This window comes from Manacus vitellinus, unplaced genomic scaffold (genome assembly GCF_001715985.3).
Source record: "Manacus vitellinus isolate BGI_N305 unplaced genomic scaffold, ASM171598v3 scaffold_97_pilon, whole genome shotgun sequence".
NCBI classification, from domain to species: Eukaryota; Metazoa; Chordata; class Aves; order Passeriformes; family Pipridae; genus Manacus; species Manacus vitellinus.
This window is the reverse complement of record NW_021940906.1, coordinates 944,602-968,979: the sequence shown is the minus strand read 5'-3', so window position 1 is coordinate 968,979 and position 24,378 is coordinate 944,602. Positions and strand designations below refer to the sequence as shown.

General features: G+C 53.1%; 1 protein-coding gene across 2 annotated transcripts; it reads right to left on the bottom strand.

Moving 5' to 3' along the window:
- L3MBTL1 (L3MBTL histone methyl-lysine binding protein 1) lies at positions 1-24,378 on the bottom strand. 2 transcript variants are annotated; one of them, XM_025896515.1, is made up of 21 exons: positions 24,225-24,378; positions 21,935-22,158; positions 21,046-21,190; positions 20,756-20,894; positions 19,951-20,074; positions 19,221-19,308; positions 16,993-17,084; positions 16,288-16,392; positions 15,391-15,526; positions 14,773-14,873; positions 13,589-13,740; positions 12,539-12,615; positions 12,009-12,094; positions 11,354-11,464; positions 10,975-11,089; positions 10,628-10,727; positions 7,819-8,016; positions 7,447-7,493; positions 6,391-6,548; positions 5,323-5,385; positions 1-4,417 (listed from the first exon to the last, which is right to left on the bottom strand). In XM_025896515.1, the coding sequence occupies exons 1-21, from the start codon at positions 24,358-24,360 to the stop codon at positions 4,283-4,285; spliced, it is 2,532 nt and encodes an 843-aa protein (XP_025752300.1). In that variant the 5' UTR covers positions 24,361-24,378; the 3' UTR covers positions 1-4,282. The 2 variants fall into 2 exon arrangements, with proteins under 2 accessions (XP_025752300.1, XP_017942018.1); XM_018086529.1 differs by having other exon boundaries at positions 14,773-14,864.

Below are 24,378 nucleotides of genomic sequence, written 5' to 3'. Positions count from 1 at the left end.
TTGCTTACATTCGTTTATTATTTTAAAACACTGACGAAACACATCACATCCTCATCTACATATATAAATTTACTTTTGCACCACTATAAATTTATATATATAGGGCCTTTAAAACTCTGTACGCTCAGGACACACAGTTCTAGAATAGCTGCACTGGCTACAACAAAAGGATTTTTGTTATGAAAAGGAGGCGCCAATATCAAAAACGCAGAAAAAAAGAAATTAAAAAAGAGTGCAAAATGAATGAAAGTGCAAAAAGCTTTTGTTATCATAATCACACTCTTTCCACAATATGCTCCCCATTTTTCCCTTCAAGGACAAGGAAGGCTCAGGCCCCCGAGGGAAAGTCAGGGCTGGAAGAAGGGAGCCTGGCTACGGCCCTCTTCTCTTTCCCTCTGCGCACCTGAGGAGTTCTCTCCTGGAGGCTGAGGAGTGAGGAACAGGACTGGCCAAGTCACATCCCTCTCTCAGCTCCCTCCTCTTCTCCAATGCCCTCACTGCACTCATGGCCCCAGATGTGCCTCTGCAGACAGCAGCTGCCCTAAGCCCTTGACCCTCCTGGACAACTTGGAGGGGTTTTTTCTTTTCTAAAAGTGCTAGTGATCACCATGGAAATCAGTAGAGGAAGGCAGGAGTGGGCAGCCGTGCTCTGGCAGGGCAGGCACAAAGCTTCAGCCTGCTGAGCTTCAGGCTGGCTGCTCTCATGGAAACAGAGACCTTGGCTCACAGTGTCCCAATGCTGCCCGTTTCCATGAGGAGGGAGAAACATCTTTCCAAGAGGCTCCAACTGCTCCCATGCACCCAGAGTCAGCTCCAGATCAGCCCCCACAGAAGACACCCCATGCCTGAGGCTGGTGCATTTGGTGGGACTTCTCCCATGGCTCCAGCTAAGCCCCACCAACACCAGTTGCAGGGGCAGGAATAGGCTTGAGGGCCTCCAGTCAAAAAAACATTTGACTTCAAAAACTCTTCATTGACTTAGAAATTTTGGCTGCAGTCACATCTCTCAGAAAGGTCCCAGAGAGGAACCTGTGGGCCAGACCCAGCCCCACTTTCCTCTCTGGCTTCTTAGTGACACAGCAGTGAACATCCCTGTGAGCAATCTGGTCAGGCAACAGGGTAAGGACAAAAAACTTTGGTGCTTCTTCCTTGGTCACAGCTGTCCTTGATGGTTCCTGATAGGGGACTCCCACACAATGCTCTGTGGGGATGGAGGACTTGCCAAGGCCAGGGGTACAGCAAACCTTCCTTCTTCTGGCTTCCTTGCTGGACCAGGGACAACTGCTCATGGAGGACACATCACCTGAGAACCTGAGATCCTGTGACAGGCATCTGCTGCCTTCACAGCCACAGAGACCACCCTGAAAGAGTGACACACCAACAGCAGGGGAATGGTGTCGTGGTACTCCCACAAACACCCATCCACATGTACACACACGATCCTTTGGGTTTAGTTTTAAAGGACACGAGAAGGTTATAAGTTTTAACAGTAAATAGCCCTTGACCACCTACAAACCCTGTAACTCCCTCACCCAGATGAATCCAGCAGCTTTGTACCCCAATGGCCTAGTGAGCCTGAGAGGCTGATGAAGTGATGCTCAATTCTGCAGGTGTGTGACACAGACTCTCAGATCTCTCATCACCCTTCTTGTGGAACCGGTGTTCCTGACAGCTGCTTCCTGTGCAGGGCTCAGACCCAGTGGAGACCTGGGCTCCAGCTGTGCAGCCAGAACCCCCCAGCCAAGGGGCAGCACCCTGGTAGTCCTGTTCAGTTTGTGTCTGCTCTCGAGCCCAGGTCAGGCAGTGCCATGGCTGGCACAGTGTGGAGATGCAGCTCTGCCTGTTTTGCTGGGGCCCAGGCAGAGCATGGCTTGATTGCACCCGACAGCAGAGCAAGAGCCAGTGGTATTGGTTGTACCCAGACTTGTGGTCCAGCCAGGGCTTGGCTCATGCCTCCTATTCCCCTTCATCAGGACCTTCTAAGCTTCCCACCACCTCTGCTCTCCCAGGCAGCCCTGTGAGACACAAGGTTCTTCATCCTTCACACTAGTTTCAGATCTGATGCCTGGGTAGCAGCTCCTCTCCAGCACCCTGGGACGGTGCTTAGTCCCTTCCCCAACAGAAGGAATAACTTCACACATGGGAATGGAGAAGATGAAAACAGGATGCTTTCATAAGACATTTCCTTCTAAACTCAATAGCCATGTCCAGTGCCTTTTTGTGCCTGATCACATCTAGAGAGGTCTCAGCATCATTTGCAGTCTCACAGCTGAAGGTCCCAGGGCCCCTCCTCTTCTTCCCCAGCGCACAGTGGCCCAGAAAGAGACTCTCCATCAAATGAAGAGACCACCTTAAGGACCATTACTGCAGACAAAGGGTGTTGTGGGGAGCAACTGTGGGAACCAGGGGCACAGCTGTTTCTTACCACTCCCTCTCTCCACAGCTTGCCACACTGCAGTGCTTGAAGAGATGGAAAGATCCCCCCCAACCGACCACAGGGAAAAGAGAGGGAAAGCTGCCTAAATCAAACCCAAGCCTTGACAAAACAAAGACATGGACCAGTTGCAAGTCCTGCGTGAAGAGCAAGTGGCAGACGTTTCAAGAGCAGGTCAAGTGTGATCCCAAATATTCAATAAAACAGAGTCAAAACGCTACATTTCCATTGGAAGCCTTGAACAGGTTGACCCAGGGGTGACAGCGGCTCTCAAGGCAGTGCTGCTCCAGGACATCTTGCTGGTACACTTGCTCACATCTCTTCATCCCTGTCTTTGAGCACTGGGAAAGGGGGAGATTGTTTTGCTACTGATATGTCATTCTTAGGAATGGAAAAGAAAGTGAATATGGGACTGGGATCACATTGCTGCAGACTATGGAGAGCCTGTGGGCAGGTAGCCGTCCTCCAGCACTGCACTGCTCCAACAGCTCCCACAGTAGGCACACACAGGATGATGGATCATGGAGAGCAGCACGGGTGCTGCCAGGAGGCACAGGGACTCTCTGAGGACCCGCAGGCATGTTGGCTTTCCTGGCTTTGCAGCCCTAGCACTCTTCGTCTCCCTTCCATTACAAGGGACAGCACTACATGAACATTCCCAAAGTGCCTGTAGCCTTGTTGAAAAGGTGCTACGTTCCAAAAAGGACAGAAACAAACCAGTTAAGTGCTGTGTTTCTTTTAGCTCTGCAGGTAAGGGATCCAGGGACAGCAGAGGATCCAGCTCTTCAGACAGCAAAACCTGGGTGCCTTGTGAGGGTAAAAAATGGGGAGAAGGCAGTTTGGCAGGATTGAGTCAGCCAACTCAGGAACACCTTCAGAGGTGACTGTGGATCTGTCTATGGAGCAATGGATGCATCTTGTCCTTCGCAGTTGCCTCCACTCTAGAGCGCCTTGCTCCTAATACATGGACCAAAGAGGGCCCAACTCTCCTTTGCAGAGGACTCTTTAATTGCTGTGAGGGGAACAAGTTATCCAAGCATCCTTTCTCCTGAAGAAGTGCTAGACAAAACAGTCAAGCTCAAGAAGAAACAGAGCCTGTTCTGCCCCCAGCCAGCCCTGGCCCTGCAGGGCCCTAAGGCTGCTGCATTACAGGAAAGAGGAACAGAGCACAGGTGCTGGTCGTGGGCAGAGCAGCAGCCAGGACACCTGATTCCTGAAGGGGCAAGAGGTGGCCGCTGGTTTCCAGTGTAGCAAAGGGGCAAAGCAAAGTCATCATCTGGGCTTAAAAAGTCAAAAGAATTCAGAAAAAAAGGCAAAATGAGGAGAAGCTCCTTGGGAGTGTCCCTTGGGAATGGTGTCAGCACAAGCCCCACCACAGGATCATAGTAAGGGAAAAAACCCAAATCTCTCTCAGCTGCTGAGCAAAGGCAAGAACAGCCTCTCAATGGTTGCGAGCGCAGACGCAGGCAGTCAGTCCCTTCCCACGTCTGGGTGAGTGGAGTAGTGGTTTCAGTCCCCACCCTCCACAGTGGTCCCTCATCCCTCAACACTTTCTGAACCAGTGCAGTCACAGCAGGACATGGGGGCATCTGTGGTGCTCAGATAGGCCACCCTCCATCCCTGCAGCCACCCCCGAGGCCTGGGGTCAGCCTGTACCCAGCACTGGAAGAAAAGGGCAGTGTGGAGGGAAGAAGATGGGAGAGGAAGTGGTGAGAGAGCAGAGATGTGGCATCTGAAAGGACATGAGCAGGACATGACAAGCTGTGGTTGGTTGGGGGGATCTCTGTCCTGACCAGACAGTTTGGCAGCACCAATGCTGAGGGAGGGTCCTGATCGGGCCAAGAAAAGTCACTTTAAGGTGTCATCAGCGTTCTTGAACATGAGGATGGCATTGTAGATCTTGAGTGCTGGGCCCAGCTTGACACTCATAATCTTGACTATGTCAGCCTGCGTCAGCAAGAGGAACGCCTCACCATCGATCATCTGGGGAGGAGAGCAGGAACAAAGGCACTCACCAAAAATCCAGGCTGGCATTCCTAGGGACAGCCAGCAAAAGCACGACCTGAGAACCTGCACAGTCCCACTTACAGGTGAGCCCAGAGAGCAGGACAGGGGCCACCCACAGCACTCCCACACTGCCCCAGATAAACCACAGCTGGGAGCTTGTGTGCCCAGGAACAGGGCACAGGGGGAAAGGCCCTTCCAGGGGCCGTCCCAGCAGCTCACACTGCAGCCAGGCTGGGATTCTGCACTGGAGCCCAAAGGGCACAGCACAGAGACATCAGGCAAACACACATCCATTCCCTGCTCCAGGTCCTGGCACACTTGGAGGCTGCCCCCAGCTCAGCTTTGCCTGCCTGAGCACCCTTAAAGCACAGGGGCCATTTACAAACAGGCTGTGGGACAGTGGGTGTCCCCAGCGTGCCCAGCATCAGCTTACCCTGGGTTTCAGAGCCACAGAGGGGTCAAAAAACATCAACTCTGGTTGACAAACAGCAATGCCACCCAACCACTGTACTGGTGAGAGGGTGCAGATGGGGGAAGATGAAAGGGTGAGGAGGAAGCAGCTTCCCTCGGGAGGTGATGGTGTCATTAAGGTTGCAGCACGATCCTCCTCCTATTCCCCCATCCCAATCTCAGTGGGGCCCTCCCTCCCCCTGCCGGGAGAAGAGGGCAGCACAGCTCTCCTCCTGCCCCATATCTGCACAGCCAGACAGCTGCACACTCGAGAGCAGTGGGGCTGCAGGGCGGGATCACTGCCCCATGCTGGATGCACTCTCAGCATCCAGCAGCAATCCACTCCAGGAAGGCCACTGGCCAATTCCTCCCAGCCCTGTTGGCAAACAGCTGTCCTTGGCCACCTGCTCTCATCCTACAGCCCTTCTCACCTCATCCTTGAAGAGCTTGGCTTGGTCCTCACAACCCGTCAGAGTCTGAACAAAGCTAAACACCTTGGAGTAAATGGAGAAAAATGTCAAGACAGAGCAATGGCTCTGACTAGAGAGCACCCTGAGCCCACACCCTCACTGTTACAGAGGCATTTTGTGCCCTCTAAGGTGCCACGTGGCTGTTGGGACAAAGGCTGCAATTGCTTCACCCTCCCATGCCCAGAGCCCACCCCTGGATCCAGGTAGAGACACTGGCCTCCCCTGGCCCCAGAACAGCAAATGCTTCAGCAGCTTCATCTCCAACAAGCACCTCCAGCACAGTGAGAGGATTCCCACCGAGGGGTTGGGGAAGGAGAGGGGCACCCAGGGACTAATGGGAAAATCAGAGAATTGTTAAGATTGGCAAAGCCCTCTGGGATCATCAAGTCCAACCATTAACCCAGCACTGACAAGCCCACCACTAACCCATGTCCCCAAGGTGCCACATCCACACCGCTTTTGGACACTTCGAGGAATAGTGACTCCACCTCTGCCCTGGGCAGCCTGTTCCAGTGCCTGAGATCAGGCAGGGATGGCTGCTGGGCCTGGTGCCAGAGCTCCTCCAGCTACTCAGGCCTTAAGAGGGGCCATCATAAATGTCCAAGAAAGTGAATGAAGGTGATGATGAAGAATCTGAGGTAAAGATTTCTCTTTCAGACAAAACAGGCACTGCTCATCTGCAGAGTCTGAGCTTTAATTTTTTAACTTGGCAAAGGTGAAACTTTGGAAAATTGTAACGTGCTAAATTAAGTGACTGCTATTTGTCTCCACCTGCCTGCCCTGGGCCTGGGGAAGTGTCATATTCAAGTGAGAACCTGGTTGTTCTGCATGTGCTTCCCAAGAGCTGTCCTCAGGGCTTGTGCCCCTCACCAGCGTGTCCAGTGGACCATCTCCTCAGTAGCCCAGAGGAGTGACCACTGAAGCCCCTGCATGCCTGGAGCATCTGCCGTAGTGCTGAACAGCTAGGCAGGTGCTCCCAGCCATGCCAGAGGACCAGGGGCCAGCATGAAGAGTTCCAAACCATCTCACCTCATCAATGGTCCACTTGGCCACCATGGCAGCTGTGATGCCAGCCACCCCTGGCAGCAGCTTGCAGTGCTGCTCCCAGCACAGAGACAGGGAGCGGTCGGGGTGGGCAGACAGGGCGGACATGAAGAGAGACTGGTGCATGCTGTCTGAAGAAATAGCTGGGGATAAAAATGCAAGATGTGATACGAGGTAGAAGGACAAGAACATCCCATCATATCCTACAAGCCCTGGGGAGAGCCTTGCTCGGGGGGGGCCAAGGGGTGGCAGCAGATGGTCTGATAGGTCCAGGTATCAAGAGCTATGGGTTATCCCCTGATTTACTAGGATATCAGTGTATCCTAGTGTTCTGTTTGGTGGGATTGGGGATAGAAGTTTAGAGACAAGTTTGGTTTTGCCCTGTTCTCACCACCTTCAATCATTCATTTTCTATACTGAACTGGGTTTATGTATCAAATTTCACACCAGAACTCCTTCCCATATAATCCAGTTCATTTCACGTTTTTAACAAAGGTTTTCACTTGCTCTCTGCTCCAAGGAGTCAAGGATGGCTCCCAAGTAAAGCTCTTTTTCATTCACCCCTAGCACTAGGGTAGATGGCCCATGGTAAAATGGAGACTGGCTGGGATAAATGTCAGGCATCTACTTCTGTCAGACATCAGAACTAAAGACCAAGGAAACTGTTCAGCATCAATTTCTGTGCAGCAGCAATAATTTGGCATTTCACAATTTGGCTGAAATTTTGTGGCACAGCATCCCATTATCCCTGTCTGAAGAGGACAAAGCACTGCAGAAAGTACACTGCCATGGAGAGGATCCTTATTCCCTGCCCTAAATCACTCAAAGAATCGCAGGCATAATCCAAGAGCCATGCTTGAGGGAGCTAACAGAGCTCTGGTATGAAGCTGGAACATTCCTTGTCGATGATCAACTCTGGCAGTCGACCACAAGCCCCTCACTGGGACGGACCTGTGTTAGCCAAGGGAGACCTGCCCCCAGCAGCCACCACCCCAGCTCTGCCAGCCCTGCAATGACACTGTGGCAGAAGACGGCACTTACTCTGGAAGTCTTCCTGCTGGATCTTCCGGTACTTTGGAGGTCTCCCTCTAAAGAGACAGGAAGACTGATGTCCAACAAGGCTGGGACTGGCCCAAGGGCCCTCCTCCACACCGCACAGAGCAACGCCTCAGCAGTGGGAGCAGGGATTACCACTTGGACCCTCACCCAAAGGGTTGACAGCTAAAGCTAAAGACAGAAAATGTGGGAAGAAAAACCAAGAGAAGTGCCCAACAGAGCTGAAAGGACCGAGGCCAGCTGCCAGCGACCGTGCTGCCCCAAGGCCAAGGAGCCTCTCTGACTGGGGGTATCCCTCCCATGGCAGGTAGTGGTGGCACAGGGGCCCTGCATGCGGCTTACTGGGTGTGCTCCTACCTCCCATGGTGCCGAGATTTCTTTCGCTGAGAGAAGCCCATCAGGTTCCTCTTGCGAGTTGAGGCCTCGGTGTCGGACAAGTCAGCCTTCAGCCTGCCCTGGTTCTTCTCTGCCAGCGGGCACCCTGAGAGGCAGTAATGGGCTGTGAATCTCCCTGTCACGTGTCCTGACCCATCGCAGCCTGGTGTGGGGCACTTCCTAGAGAACAGAGGGGAGACAAGCATTGGACCCAGCTTGGAGCAGCACGGGGGGACCAACCAGCAGAGCCACCCTTCTGCCCCCAAGCATGGGCTGCCATAGCCCTGATCATGAAAAGCAGAGTAAAGGTGCTGACCAAATTCCGGGGGTGAGGGCACTGGGTGCCCAGATAGGGCACACCCAGTCTCTTCAGGTACAAGCACTTGTCCATTTGCCATCACAATAACCCTGTACAAGTCACCACAGTGCTGAACAAGCAGGTTATTGGGGTTCACATCACATACCTGCCCTCCCCATCCTCATGGATAATGCCACTTCTGTTAAGGATAACAAAAAGTCTTTCTACAGACACATCAGTAGCAAAAGGAGAGGCAAAGAAAACCCCCATTCTCTGTTGGACATAGGTGGGAATATAGTTATCAAAGATGAAAAAAAGGCTGAGGTATTTAACAGCTTCTTTACCTCAGTTTTCAACAGTAAGACAGGTTGTCCTGAGGAGAGCTGGCTTCTGGAGCTTGTAGACAGACATAAGAAGCTGAATAGCCCCCTGTAATCCAGGAGGAAACAGTTTGTAACCTGCTGAGCAACTTGGATCCTCACAAGTCTATGGGACCAGAGGGGATCCACCCAAGGGTGATGAGGAGCTGGCGGAAGAGCTCGCCAAGCCTCTCTCCATCATTTCCCAACAGCCCTGGCTCACTGGGGAGGTCCCAGATGATTGGAAGTTGGCGAATGTCACACCAATCCACAAAAAGGGCCAGATGGAGGACCCGGGAAACTCCAGGCCCGTCAGCCTGACCTCAGTGCCTGGCAAGGTTCTGGAGCAGATCATCCTCAGTGCAATCACACAGCACCTACAGGATGGACAAGGGATCAGAACCAGCCAGCACGGGTTTAGGAAGAGCAGGTCTTGTCTGACCAACCTGATCTCCTTTTAGGATCAGGTGACCTGCCTGGTGGATGAGGGGAAGGCTGTGGATGTGTCTCCCTGGACTTCAGCAAAGCCTTGGACACCATCTCCCATGGCACACTCCTGGAAAAGGCTTGGACAGGTGCACTTTGTGCTGGGTTAGGAACTGGCTGGCTGGCCGGGCCCAGAGAGTGGTGGGGATGGAGCTGCATCCAGTTGGGATCCGGTCACCAGTGGTGTCCCCAGGGATCAGAGTTGGGCCCAGTTCTGTTTAATATCTTTACTGAGGATTTAGATGAGGGGATTGAGTCCACCATCAGCAAATTTGCAGATGACGCCAAGTGGGGGGATAGTGTCAATCTGCTGAAGGCAGGAGGGCTCTGCAGAGGGACCTGAACAGGCTGGAGAGTTGGGCTGATTCCAAGGGCATGAGGCTGAACAAGACCAAGTGCCGGGTCCTGTACTTTGGCCACAACAGCCCCCTGCAGCCCCAAGGGCTGGGCACAGAGTGGCTGGAGAGCAGCCAGGCAGAAAGGGAGCTGGGAGTGTGGATGGACAGGAAGCTGAACATGAGCCAGCAGTGTGCCCAGGTGGCTAAGAAGGCAAATGGCATCCTGGCCTGGATCAGGAACAGTGTGGCCAAGAGGTCCAGGGAAGTGATTCTTCCTCTGGACTCAGCACTGGTGAGGCAACACCTCGAGTACTGTGTCCAGTTCTGGGCCCCTCAGTTCAGGAAGGATGTCAAGGTGCTGGAGCAGGTCCAGAGAAGAGCAACAAAGCTGGTGAAGGGACTCGAGCACAGGTCCTATGAGGGAGCTTGGGTTGTTTAGCCTGGAGAAGAGGAGGCTCAGGGGAGACCTCCTCACTCTCTACAATGCCCTGACAGGAGGTTGTAGCCAGGTGGGAGTTGGTCTCTTCTCCCAGGCAGCCATCAGTAAGACAAGAGGGCATGGTCTTAAGCTCTGCCAGGGGAGGTTTAGGTTAGACATTAGGAAGAAATTCTTTACAGAGAGGGTAATCAGGCATTAAAATGGGCTGCCTGGGGAAGTGGTGGATTCTCCATCCCTGGAGGTTTTTAAGATGAGACTGGATGTGGCATCAGTGCCATGGTCTAGTAACCACGGCAGGGTTGGATCAAGGGTTGGACTTGAAGATCTCAGAGGTCCCTTCCAACGTGGCTGATTCTATTATTCTATGATTCGCCATACTGGTTCCTTCTGATGCCAGCCTAGCACTGAGGTTGGCACTAGACTGAGTCTGTTATCCCCTGGAAAAGGTCCTGCAAGTGACTGCCTGAGCTGGGAAGATGCACTGTTCCTTCTTGGGACTTCCCAGCTCAGCCTCACAGTGAAAGGCATCCATGAGGGATGGGAGGAACAGTGTTCTCACAGCTGGTGTCAGGGAACACCATCTTATAGACATGGTCCTCTCTGAAGCCTATAGGTCCCCACAGGTAGATGGGCACACAGGGTACCCCAGAGGGCTCTGGGTGCCACAGGACAGGCACAGGAGAGGATCACGGGGGTCACACCAGCTGTGAGCTCCATGCTGCCTTGGGGCCAAGCCTGGGGAAAGCAGGGGGTAGAGACAGGCATGGGGTGGGTGCAGGGAAGGAGTGGATGCTGGTGGGGGTGGTAGAAGAAGAGCTGGCATGGACTGGCAGGGAAGCTGTACCTCTCTGAGCTGTGCTGGGGAGCTCACCTGTGGTGAAAGCTGTACTTTGAACTCTTGGTATGAGGGATGCTCTTGCAGCCCAGGGTTGGGCAGCCTGCATGGGCAGAAGAGGCTGGTTCCTTTGGCCCTAGACCAGGAGGAGAAACAGGAGAGAGACTTTCATGGCTGCAAGCCCAGGCAGAGACAGGGCACTGGGCTCCCTGCCTGCCCTAAACAAGGGAGGACTTTTCCAACTGACAAATCTGTGGAAAGGTCCTTCCTCTCTGCCCATCCATGTCCAGCACCCGCCCTCCCATTTCTGTGCAGGCAGTGACATTGGGGGTCTGGCGTGTTCACGCCCTGCGATGAGGGACTGACACAGGCGCAGGACTTACTGAGAGGAGGTTGCAGTGGGTGTCCTGTTTTTGAGCACCAGCCTATGGGGTGGATGTCTGGATGATCCGCATCAATCCAGAAATCATAGATGTGACTCCAGCCATCAAAATGGACCTGGGAAAACAAGCAGAGGTCACTCTTCAAAATGCAGGACACGTCCCTGAGGAGCTCTGGAGCTCTCCAAGTTGCCAGCAAGCAGCAGGATAGAGCTGAACTGCAGCACAAGGCTCTTCTCTACTCCTGGAGCCAGTTACTGAGACCTGTCAACCTCTGCACAGTAGGCTTTGACAGACCTCCACTCCCAGTGAGCAGGGAAGGGCAGAAGCAAGCCAGCACAGTTCCTGGACACAGGCTCAGCACTGATCCTCCAGCACCCACCTTTATCCTGTGATCTTCCACATCCTCCACACTGGCCACTCGGATGAAGGAAGGAGTCCTCCTGTCCACTGCCTCCAGCTTCATGTTGACCAGGAAGCCATGGGGTGGGCGCTGGAAGAACCCAGATCAGCAGGGAGCAGGGCCATTCTTCAGGCTTCCTGCACCCCTTGGCAGCTTTCCCAGCAGTGCGTACTCCTCAATCCCAGTTTCAAGCCCTGGCCTGGCTGGGGAAAAGCCATCCCAGATCACAGCAGCAACAGGAGAGAGTGGGAACAGGCCTCCTGAATCTGAGCTGTGTTTTAACAAGATAGGGAAGCTGCCCCAGGGAAGAAGGTCTCTAAGAGACACATTTTGGGGATCTATATTGCAACCACACTTGGCTGGACGCAGCTGCTGGGGGTGCAGTTGGAGAGAAACACTAATCAAGCAAACCTAAATTATTTCCCATCGCCCAGCTTCTGTCTAGCCAAAGGGATGTCACACTTCTAATTTTTCCCACTACTTGCCCTGACTTCTGAGCCTTGAGTGTAGATCCAAAGCCCAGGCCTGTGGCAGGAGCACATGGAACATCACTGGACTTCTCATAAAAGACCTAGCAATGGAGACAGCCCAAATTCCTGCTGAGGTGGGGTGAAGCAGATGATGTGGCACTCACCACTTTAAAGGCCCAAGCTGGGACAGCAGATGCTCCAGTTTCCTTCAAGTACTTTTCCCAGGTGAAGTTGTCAGGGTCAGGATAATCTGGAACGGGGAAGATGCAGAAGGTGAGACACTCTTGCAGGAAAACAGCAAGTGCCTCAGAACATCCCACTGCCTTCAAGGGCCAACCAAGTCTGTGCCAGGCACACAGGAACCTGAGAGACATCAAGAAGTGCTACTATTTTCCCATGTACCATGAAACCCAGGATACAAGGAAGCAGAAAACATCTGGGTGTGCACAGACAGCTTGGGTCCTCCTTGTGTCTCTGAGTGGGGAGACTTGGCCCAACACAGCCACCATGCTGCATCTGAATGTGTGTACAGGAGCCTTGGCAGGTACATGCTGTCTCCCTGGCTGTGGCCTTGCTGAAGGAAACTGTCTGGGCTTGCAGATAAGCAAGGATCATGGGGTTTGTGCCTCCAGGACCCCCATGCCACCCTGAAAAGCCTGTCCCCAAGGGATGCACTCCCAGGCCACTGACTCACCTTGAGGAGGTGTGAGGGGTTTGCCATGCTCATGACACCATCCAACTGGGTGGATGTATGGACTGCTGGGATCACACCTAGAAAACACATCCAAGCTCTTACACAGGGCTGAAATACCCAGCTCATCACCATGGGTTGTGGGGGCCCAGGGAAGGATACGTGGCAGCACCCTCAGACCTGCACCACCAGCAAAAGCCCCTGCAGAAACTGAGGTTTTCTCCAGCACTCTTGTCCCTGAGTGACCCAGGGAACTCCAGGGCCCAGCAAGGCAAGAGCTAGAGCGGGGAACTCAGCTCAGAGGGGCAGGCCCAGGCACATGCCTCTGCCCAGGGAACAGCAGCCCTTTGCTGCAAGTAGGGAGGCAGAACACATCCTCCAGAGCTTGGAGCAGTGAGACAAGGGTAGTTGGGTGGGCTCATGTCCCCAGTATGGCTCCCAGTCGGTCACAGCAGTCACAGCACCCTCAGGAGATACTGCTTTGCAGGTCTGCCCTGGGATAGAGCAGGCAGCTGCCCAGCACCAGACGGGGACAGAACCTGCTGCAGCCCCACAGCCCCTTGGGGTGAGAAGAGAAGGTCAGAGGGCTCCAACCACAAAGCTAAGAAGCTGTTCTTAGGACCGTGGCTGTGCTAACTGGCCATTTTAACTGGCCTTAATCAGCCTTGACTGGGACACCTCCCCATCCTGGCCACAGTGCCCTGCCTACAGGCGCAGGAACTGCTTTTTAAGATCAGGCCTTCAGTCTCTGAAGTGCAGGTGACCCTGTCTCCCAAGTAGGTTTCAGGCCGAGCCCACAGCATGAGATCGTGCCTGTCTTTGCCCCATGTCAGCTACAAGCCATGGCAACATTCCACAAGGTGACATGGAACAGGTAAAGGTTTGTCCCCCAGCACAGGAGGGTGACCCTCTGCCTCCCTGGGTCGCTCAGGGCCTCTCTGCAGCAGCATGTTGGGATTGTCCCATGCATTCCCAAGCACCCCGTCACTCTTGCTGAAGCAGTGGCAGGGTGTCTCCCCACCACTGGCACTCTAGGAGCCTCTGTGCACTTACCAGTAGTCATAAGTATCATCCCAGTTGTCAAAGTGCACCAAAAACCGATTGTCCACCACGTCAGTCACTGTGGCAACACAGATCAGGGAAGGGTTCATGCGGTCCACAGCTTCGAGCTTCATGCCCACCTCGAAGCCTGGAGAAGCCTCGTGCTGGCAGGAGAGAGGGGCAAGCTGCAGCACAGCTCCTTCCTCAACACTTCCCTTGCCTGCTGCAAGGAGGCAAAACCCTCCCAAAACCAGACCCTCTCTGGCCTCCAGGCAGGCCCAGGACCACTCAGGCTCCCAGTAGGGCAGTGCCCTGCTGTGTATCCAAGGAAAGAGGCAGAGGGTAAGTAACTCAGCTTGGCCACACAAAGAAAGAGGAAAAGTGATCTTCTGATCCTCAGAATCTTCTATAAACAGTAACCTCCAAGAGAAAAACAGCCTCCAACTGACATTAGTTCCCATTTTGTCACAAAACATTTGTTTGAGGTCACAGTCCTTCAGTGTCAGCAGTGACCAATGCCCTAGACATGGCAGGAGCAGCTGGGATGGGCCCTTCTCCCTTCCTAGCCCTTATTTCTTGGATCCAAAATCTGTGTAAAATCCTGCATCATACACACTGGTGGAATTGTTGCAGCAATGAACAGCAGGGTTGAGACACAATAAATAACTTAGAGAGGCTGATTTATCAATAGGTTGAGTTTCCTCTGCAGCTGACGAAGAAATGATCAGCATTTTGCACTCTGCTACATTCCCACTTCCCTTCACCAAGCTTCCGTGTGAAAAAAATAGGCAGACACATAAACAATGAACATACATTAATAGAGACAAAAGAATTATACTTATGAAACATTAACTGATTTTTTTTTTTAGCAAAATAATTGTTGACAGTAACAGTTACTTCTCCTTACCAATACTTCTGTAACACGTTTAACTGTCCATTAGACCAACATGGATGAAACAGTGAATCAGACCAGCACCAATTTTGGGCACACCAAACTAGTGTTCAAGCTACAGATCCTGAGTAGCAAAGTGTGCCACAGCCAGCAGTACACACTGCTGGCCCTCTGCGCTGTGGGCTTGAGAAGTGTGGGGTGAACAGAGCAAAGCCCAGTGCTGGCAGATGCATTTTGCTCAGCTGGAGCAGAAAACTCACACTGAACCTGTAGGCTCTGGTAGGAAGGAGATACTGCTACTCACAGTGTTTCGGACCAAGAAGAGGTGCTTAGGAGCTGCCTGAGCCTTTGTTAACTTCAGGTAGTTTGTCCAGCTGAATTCTTCTTCCTTATAACCTACAACCCCTCAGGAAGAGAAATGAGAGCAGTGAGTTCACAGTCAGGAGGTGGTGAGGGTGAGCCTGGCCATACCTGACCCGGCATCATCCTGCCAGGCATGTCCTGCTGTGGGCAAAGAGGATCCACAGCAGCCCTGGGATGCCCAAAGCCCGTGGCTTAGGCCCAATGGCTGGTTTTGAAGGGGTGTTATAAAACATGAGCAGTGGAAATCCATAGTGCAGCTCCTGCACAGAGAAAATCATTCCCGTCTGCTGACTCCAGCCTGGTAATGGGACATCCAACAGGGCTTTGCCCCAAAATGCGAACAAGAGACAGGTCTGTTTCTTTCAGGTGCCTGTAAGACACAGGCTGTCCTGTGGAACCCTCCCCCACCCCAAGTATCCCTCTTGGGCCAGTATCCGAGCAGCATCCTTCCTGGTCCCCATGGAGCCACCCTATCCCCACCTGACGCTCTACATTTGCCCCTACTGTTCACCCCCCTCCTTCACCAGGACCCAGCACCCAAGACAAGATAACTCCTTACCTTTGGGGGGCTGGAGTTTGTGCCCTGTCTCCTCAAACCAACCAGCAGGGTGGATGTCGGGGGAGTCAGCATTCAGCCAGAAATCATGGCACTCAGAGTAGCCATCAAAGTGGAGGCGCATCCGGTAACCACACACCTACCAGAAGGGAAAGGGAAAGGACCATGGAAACCTGCTGCTCTACCTGGCTGAGCGTCACATGCCCCACCCCTCCCACACACCATCTCAGCTTATATTGCCTTGAGAAGCCAGGAGTCAATCACAGGCCAGTGCCCAAAGCAGGAGGCACAAGCCACCAAAGGTCAGTGCAAGGCCAGCACAAGCCAGCCCAAAGAAGGGATGTTCAGGTTGGTGCACAAAATGTCATGGTGGGGGAACTTGCTGGATCCAGCAAGTGCAAAGATTCCCTTTTCTGCACCTAGGGAACCTGCTGGTGCAGAGATTTTGGCTAAATGCCATGCTGGCTGCCTGGGACGCACCGCGAGGCGAGTCTGGTTTGACTGCTACATGGCTGAGTGGAGAGCCCACACAGATAAAAGGAAGAGCAATGGGATGCCTCCATACATTCCATCTCAAGGGAATGTCCTAGGGGCATCAGCACAAAGATAAGAAGCTGCTGCCATCACCACAACCCCACCCCTCATGACCTGCTGTGTCAGGGTGATGGAGAGACCAACTAGGCCAGGACATGACAGCAGCTCCATGGCGCCGTGTCCTGTCCCTGTGAGCTGGCAGAGAACAAACCTGTTTGTTTGTCCAAGGTGCTGGAGCACCAGCTCATCTCCTGCAGCAACAGGCAGGCAAAGGCACCAACTCCATCCATCTCTTCCATAGGCCAGGTGGCAGCACCTTCCCTGCCCCAGAGTCCAAAGAACCCACGAACATGGCAGGCAACTTACCTCAGCCACAGTCAGGATGAAGTACATAGATGGGTGCTGTGGGTCAATCCCCTCCAGCTTCATCCCCACTTTAAAGCCATTCTTGTGCTGGGAAGCTACTTGGTACTGGAAACAAAAATTAAACTACGACGTAAAAACCAGTGCAGGGAGCTGAGTCTAGAACCAGCCTGAGGAGCAACCACCAGGCAATGGGAGCTCCTGGGACCAGGAGACTATGGGCCACGGGTTATGCTGTCATCCAAATTTTAATTCTTTTCCCATAGAAAAACACATTGTTCTACGTCCTTGTGGGTTTGCATCTCTTGCTATTGGCAGTGCCCCTGGGCTAAAAGCCGCAGTGGGGGAGTGGGGCACCCTGGCAGTTGGACGCCTGGGAGCAGGGGTGCAGCACAGCAATGTGGCCTCAGGAGAGACCACACCTGGCTTCCAGGAAGGGCTGGAAAGGTTCCACAATGCCAGAGTCACAGGGGTGTCCTAGGAAAAGGTGGGGTGCTTGGGATGGGGAACAGCACCCTGCTGGGGAGTGGGACTCCAGGCAAATCAGATGACCAATCACCTCCAGGTGGCAATGGGAGCTTGATATTGCCCAATCCCACAAAATACCAAAGCAAAAAAGAGAGGAGAAGGAGGAGGCGGGGGGGTGGAGGGGAAGGGAAAGAACAGAGAAGATGAAAGAGGGAAAAAGACAGGAAAATCCCAACTCACATCCTGGAAGAGATCTAAAGGGGCAGCGACAGCTTTCTGCTCCTCCAAGTAGGACGCCCAAGACCAGCCTTCTTTCTTCTCCTCACTGGCACCTGAGCGCAGCACAAACGCACACAAACGCTGCTGAGAGGCTGCTCCAGCCCCAGCCTGGCTGCCTCCAGGCAGTGCCGAGGGCGGGTGGGTCCCGCTGGGGCCATCCCGCTCTCACACACAGTCCTGCATCCCTGCGAAGCTCAGCACCATCCTATCACCACCTCTTCTCCAGCAAACTTGGCCAGTGTGCAAGGAAGGACAGAACCAGGAGTCTCCATGCCCTGAATGTCCTCTGTCACTGTACCATGTCCTAGTAAGGCACCTGGTCTAGTGGAAGGTGCCCCTGCCCACGGCAGGGAGGTTGAAATGAGATGAGCTTCAAGATCCCTTCCAGCCCAAACCATTTCATTATTTTATGATTTTAAGGAGCCTGAGGGACTAGCCATCCTGGGCAAAGCATCAGGACACCTTTGCAACCAGGTCCTCCTCCAGCCAATACATTTGATATGCCCACAGCACTGATGGATTTGGGACAACCAGTAGGATCCATGCAGAGACCTGGGAATCATTCCCAGTTGCAAACGGCTCCCAGCCAGTCAAACCAGCAGCAGGCTCATCTGCCAGCTCTGCTGTCCTCTGCTCTGACACAACAACCTGACACATCAGGGCCACCCTGATGCCCTAGAAATGCATTTACCCAAAAAGAAGACAGACTCCACAGGCATGGAGGTGACCCTTCATGCCTTTGAGAAGGTCACAAAGGCCTCGGCAGAGGCACGAGACATAACCCAAGTTTCTTGCTCTCTAGCCGCTTTCTCTCCCTATTTTGTAGCACCTGAAGGGACTCCAGGAGTGCCGTGCCTATTCCAGCACTGAGGAAATCACAGCTACAGGTCAGCCACGGCACACAGCCTCATGTAGGACAGGCCAGAAATGCCCGGAAAAAGCAGACTAAACCCATTCCTCCCTTGCACATAGGGGAAGTGGAGATGGAAAAAATAAAAATTTATGGAAGAAATTAAAGCTGAGCTTCAGTGAGCAAAGTGACTAACCTAGGTGCTTCGCTGATATTTCAGAGTGATAAACACCTTTAGTATTCTTTAGGACATAGAAAAAGTGCTAGGCATGGCTGGGGAATCTGAGTACAAGCTCTGCACTTTGGAGAACGACAAATACACCAGGAGACAGAGCATACACTGACAATGTTGCACTGAAGCATTTCTTTGCTGATGTCCTTCTAAAATAAGAGAAAATAAAATGCTGAAATAACAAGGCTCAGCACTGCTTACTTGTATGCAGCACTACTTACTTGTATGCAGCAGAGAAGTTACATGCTCTGGGCTCAGAAGACGAGCCGTATGAGATTCCTTTTAAACAGTGGTTAACTCAGTGTTACGTCAGGGATTAATGACACCTGGCCCCTGCCACTGTGCCTGCACATGGCTATGGAGAAGACTATGAAGCTAGACCATTTTCATTTTAAAATTATTTTGAATATGACCTTTCACTACTCAAAGACAAAAGGTTTCCCATAAATATTTATTTTCATTATTTCCCCAAGTTTTCCTTCCCCCTCACCCCCATCACACTGCAGGCAAAACAACAACCAAGCAAACACTGCCTCCCTCAGCTTGCCTCCTCCCTGTCGACAGCTCTGCTTTTGAGATCTCTGATACAATCCAGGAATAGATCCCCACAAGATAAGACAACCCCAAATCACATGGCTTCAGTGGCACCACATCTACAGGAGCAGCTCCCAAACTTGTGAGCTCCTGATGACATGAGGGATGCCCTGATCCCACGGGAGGGCAAAGCCACACATGGTGCAGAGTCCTCTTATTGCTCAGCATAGTGTCTCTGGGAGCAAACACGGTATCCACGAGTCAGGAACAAATTTAGCTCCTGAGGGGAGGGATGGTACTGTACAGCACCGGCCAGTGCCTGAAGCCGACATAGCCATATCTGTAGGGGTGCACCCTTCCCACAGAGAGAAAGAGAGGAAAGGAGAGAAATGGAAAGAGACAGAGAGAGCAGGATCAAGCAAGCAGAGGGGCTCACAAGCCTTCAGGAACATGTACCAGTGCATTGCACTGGGTGTTTGACTCTGCTGGAGCACCAAAATGGTCTAGACCCACAGTGGGATCCCCCAGCCATGGTGGGAGCGCTGACCCCACCGCCCATCTGGCCCTCCATACCGTGCTGGCTCCCATTCCACGCCTCAGCCTCCAGATTGCTCATAGCAGAGTCTCCCACAGAGTTTTTCCTCTCTTCCTGCTTTTCCTCCTAGACGTGAGAACAGACAAAACAAAAACCCAGGTCTGCACAGAGATTTAGGTTGCGTGTTGTACACGGTGCCTTGGGCACACACCGGTGCCAAGGGCCTTACTGTGCCTCCATGATGTCCCTGATTTGATCAATGCTAGATCCAGAAATGGGCTGCCAGGGAATCTGATGATGGGAGGGTGTAGGGGATTTTGGTGCTCAGCGGTAACAATCACACCTGGAATGGACCCGCTATAGTCAGGGCTGGCAAGCAGACCTTCCTCGCCTTGTCAAAGTCTCTCCTTTCCAGGACACACAGCACACAGACAGACAATCCCTTACTTCAACACTTGCTTTGGTGGTCCAGACTCAAAAGAGCAGCTAAGAGTGCTCGATAGCTACAGCCCAGCCTGGACATGTCTAGCACTGCCCAGCCCATGGTAGACAAGCCAAACAGCCAGTCCAGTGTTAGAAGCCCCGATGCTCCACACATTCAAGTCTTTTTGGCCTTAAGAGCCAGTGGGTTACCCCTTTACCTACAGCTGACACACCCCAAAAAGCATTGATGAGAACTGTGCACACTCACAGTGTACATGGGGTGACCTATGGCCCCCACTTGACATTGGCATATCTGCACACACGCCCTCCCTGCCCTCATCCTACCATTTGCTCAGATTCATATTCTTCCTCTGAAGGGCTCTGATAGTCCTTCCTCTTTCTTTTCTTCACCGGCTTGAGGATTTCAGTGGCATTGGTGCTGCTGGCAGAGTTTTCCACGATGACAGACCTGCACAGAGGAAGGGAGGGTAAAGCACTGTGGCATAGCATGTGACACTGGTTGGGGTATTGGTAAGGTAGGGGCTGCTGGAGAATCACTGTCCACCCGTTTCTTACTCACACATGCTCTCCTGACTAATGTACGCGCTCCTCAGCACACAAGTTAGCAAGCGTTAGAACCAGGGACAGGTCACAGTTATCCTCACACACTTGGGTGTCAGAAATCAGTCTGAACACAGGGATGGATCAAAAGGGGTCTAGTTTTGTAACAAGGCTCTAAGCTGCACCAGAATCACACAGAGATGCTGGAAATCGAGTCCCAGGAGTCACACATTGGTCAGCAGAGTGGCTGGGAATGCCCCCGTGACCCATGCCTCCCACTGCTGCTCAGCCTGGAAGCACCCACTGCAGCAAGCTCCTGCAGCAGCCCTGCTCCAGTAGATACGTGTTTATGAGGCCACAAACTGGCCAGGAGAAAATCTGGCTCCTGTGTTTCCTGCATGCTTCCCCTGCGTCAAGTCTTCATCCCCTCACTCTGCAGCCAGGGCACTCTGCCTACAGGAATGAGGGGAACAAGAGGGATCCCCTAGAGGCAGACGTGCTCACATCCCTTGTTGGAGCACACGGCCCAAGGGAGGGAGGGCAGATGGATGGATATGGCTCTGCATGGTGCAGACTCCCCTTCCTTTACCTCTCTTTGAACTGCTGGTGACAGTGCTCGCTGCAGAAGCCCCTGCCTTCCCGGGCCCCATCCCACACGTGTCTCCGGCCACAGGTATCGCAGTGGCACATGCTTTCTGCTGTGGGCAGCTTGCTCTGCTCCGGCACATCTGGGAGGAGAGAGGAGCAGCAGTGAGGCACGAGGTGTAGCAAAGGAAGGAGAGCAGAAGCAGGAGACATTTGCCTCACTCAGGGACCACAGCAGACAGCATGTGCTGGATGGTGGTACCCACCCCTCAAGTGCCACCATGGTGCCCTTACCATTAGCCACAGTAAGATTGTCTCTGCTGGTGGGTGCCACCTCTGAGTCCCCATCTTTCTCTGTGTGACCCTCCTTTAGGGCTTCCACTGGAGGTATCTTATCAGCACTCACCACCTTCAGTGTCCCATACTCATTTATTCGAAACTATATCGTTGAACCAAAAAAACAAAGAAGAGTTAACAAGGAGAACAGAAATGTAACTCGATAGCTTGTGGGTGCAGCTGAGCTCTGAGAATGAGGGACATGGTTTGGTCATCAGTGTGTCCAACAAGAGGACAGCTCTTCGAGGACAGAGATGAGTACAGCACCCCAGTCTCCTGTGATGGTGCCCCTGCCTGCAGCCTGTGCTGGACACACTGTGGGCACTAGGGTGACCAGCTGGCAGAATAGCTGGAGGATGTTTGGAACTGGCAGGTGGATGACTGGAGGATGCAGTGCCCTGAGGCTGAGAAGCAGCTGAGAAACGGGTGCATTTTCTGCAAGCTATGCCATGCACTGAGGGGTATCCCTGAAGGCACCCTTTGCCTGCTGAGTGCTGCTTCCAAGGTGAGTGCAGGAGCTGGGTGAGAGCCGGCTCCATGGCACAGCTTGGAAAGGAAAGATGTCCTGCATAGCACGTAGCACCACTGTGCCTCCCTGTGAAGACCTGCTGCAGCCCCCAAGCACCATGTGCGAGCTCTGCTAAGCTCCCAGGATAGGAGGGGCATAGGGATGGGGCACAAGAAGAGCCAGAATAGCTGAGGGATCCTCCAGTAGGGGTGCAGGTACTGTCAGGGGCCACGTCCCATCCTGGTGGTGCCCACCTGGCACAGGCTGGGGGACTTACAAGGTCAAGGAGCTGCAGGGAGTGGTAGAGGGGACAAACACAGTGCCCAGGGCTGAACTTACCCGCAGGTTACTCCCAGGCAAAGTAGCCACCCCATCTTTCCACTCCAGCACACGGACTGTGCTGCAAGTCTGCACCCCGCTGATCTGGGGAATGACAGTAGCTGTGATCGGTTCATTCCCTGTTCCCCTCTCTGGCCTCTCGGCCCCTGTGCTTCTCTGTGGTTCCCGGGGGAATCGCTGGATTTCTAAGGTGCTCGTGGGAAGGCTGATGGTAGTGGCATTTGCTTGAGAAGGGAAGAAAGGAGACAAACAACCAGAGGCATACACAGAACACTTTGCTAGTGCAAACAAGGCTCAAAGGAAGCACAAAATCACAGAGGACATGGTCTCCCAGCCAAGGGCTGTGCTGTGGGCCACAAGCAGTCAGAGTGACCCAAAAAATCTGCAGCCAGCAATGGCTTATGGTGGGGGGTGGCACCAACACTATCCACATTCAAGGGGTTCTACTTCAGCTTGATCTCGGCCTTTTTCTGTGATCAGAATGCTCTGATGTAGCAGGAATGTCCTGGTGAGCTCCTAGACTGCAACTTTAGTTTAAAACTTCCAGTTTAGTTACATTTCAAAGGAACACGCTGTGTAGATCAGGGTCTCAGTGCAGTGAGAACTGAGGCACCAGCAGCAGGAAAACCTGGAAGATCTGCTTCTGAAGAACACCCCTGATCTCATCTAACACACATCCATGCTTTGCTCACATACCTCCTGAAAGACACCTGTCAGCTGGGCTGAAAATGGTCCCAATTTTCAAGAAGGGTAAGAAGGATGACCCTGGAAATTACAGGCCTGTCAGTCTCACTACAGGGCCTGATAAAACTATGGAGAAGGTTATTCTCAGAGTTACTGGAAAACACTGGAGAGGCAACAGTTGTCAGTCACAGTCAACACAGGTTCACAAGCTGACCAAGGAGAAAGCCAACAGATGTGGTTTTTTAGTATTTTAGCAAAGCTTTTGATACTGTCTCTCACAGTATCCTTCTGGACAAAGTGTCCAGCACAGAGCTCAACTAGTCCGTCATATGTTGGGTGAACAATTGGCTGATGGTTGGGCTCAGAAACTTACAGACTGGCGGCCATCACCAGTGGGGTTCCCCAGGGCACTGGTTTAGGGCCGGTGCTCTTTAATGTTTTTATAAATTATGTGTATGCAGGAATCAAATGTACATTAAGTTTATTGATGACACTAAGTTAGGAGGAGCTGTGGACTTGCTCAAGGGTTGAGAGGCCTAACAGAGAGAACTGGATGGACCAGAGAGCTGGGCAATCACAAAGTGTATGAAATCTAACAAGAGTAACAGTTGGATTCTGCACCTGGGATGGGGTAATCCAGTTATATGTAGGAACAGAGGGATGAGCCCCAGTGGGAGCTAGCAGTGCCATGGCAGCCCCAAGGGCCAGCCCTGTCCTGGGGGGCATCAGGCCCAGCATCACTGGCTGGATGAGGGGGGGGTCTGTCCCGCTCTGCTCTGCTCTGCTCTGGGGCAGCTTCACCTCAGGTCCTGGGGGCAGTTTGGGCACCTCAGCTCATGAAGGACATCAGAGGGCTCAAGTGTGTCCAGAGGAAGGGGACCAGGATAGGGAAAGGGTTTGAGGGCAGGACTTAGGAGGAGCAGCTGAGGCCACTTGGCCCATTGAGTTCAGAGAAGAGAAGCCGAGGGCTGACCCCATCGCAGTCTGCACCTTCCTCACAGGGGGCAGCGCAGGCAGGGGCTGAGCTCCTCTCTCTGGGGCCAGTGATGGGACACAAGGAGGTGGAATGCAGGTGCATCACGAGAAGTTCAGATGGGATATTAGGAAAAGGTTCCTCACCCAGAGAGTGGTTGGTCCCTGGAACAGGCTCACCAGGGAAGTGGTCACAGCAGCAAGGCTACCAGAGCTCAGGGAGCGTCCATCTCCACTGTTGCCAGTGGACAACAGCCTTATGGTTTAGTTCTAGGTGGTCCAGCCCGGACAAGGGAGTTGGACTTGATCCTTATGGGTCCCTTCCAGCTTGAGGTATTCTGTGATTCTATGATATTGCAGCAGCCCAGGAGCCCACAGCCCTGCAGAGCAGGGACCCAGCACATTGTGCTGCTCTGGCACAGGGCTCCAGATATCAGGGCTTTGGCTTAAAACTCAAGAAGTTTTGATTTACCACAAACCATCCAAGTGATGCGGAGAACCTTTAAAATGGCAACAGCAGCACAGCTTTGCCTCCCAAGATTTGGGAGGAGCACAGACACACAAGGAGTGTGAGGTATCAGTGCGTGGGGAGAAGGCTGGGGAGACACCAGTTAGAGAGGACTGTTCCACATACCTGGTATGATGAAGGCAGTGGTTGGCAGGTGGGTGCTCTGCACAGTGCTCTCGGTGGTGACCACATGAACGCTGACCTCCCCAGCAGCATTGCCCTTCGTGCTCCTCACCACCTCCATCTCTGCCCTGCTGTCCATCACCTTGCCTGGGCACAC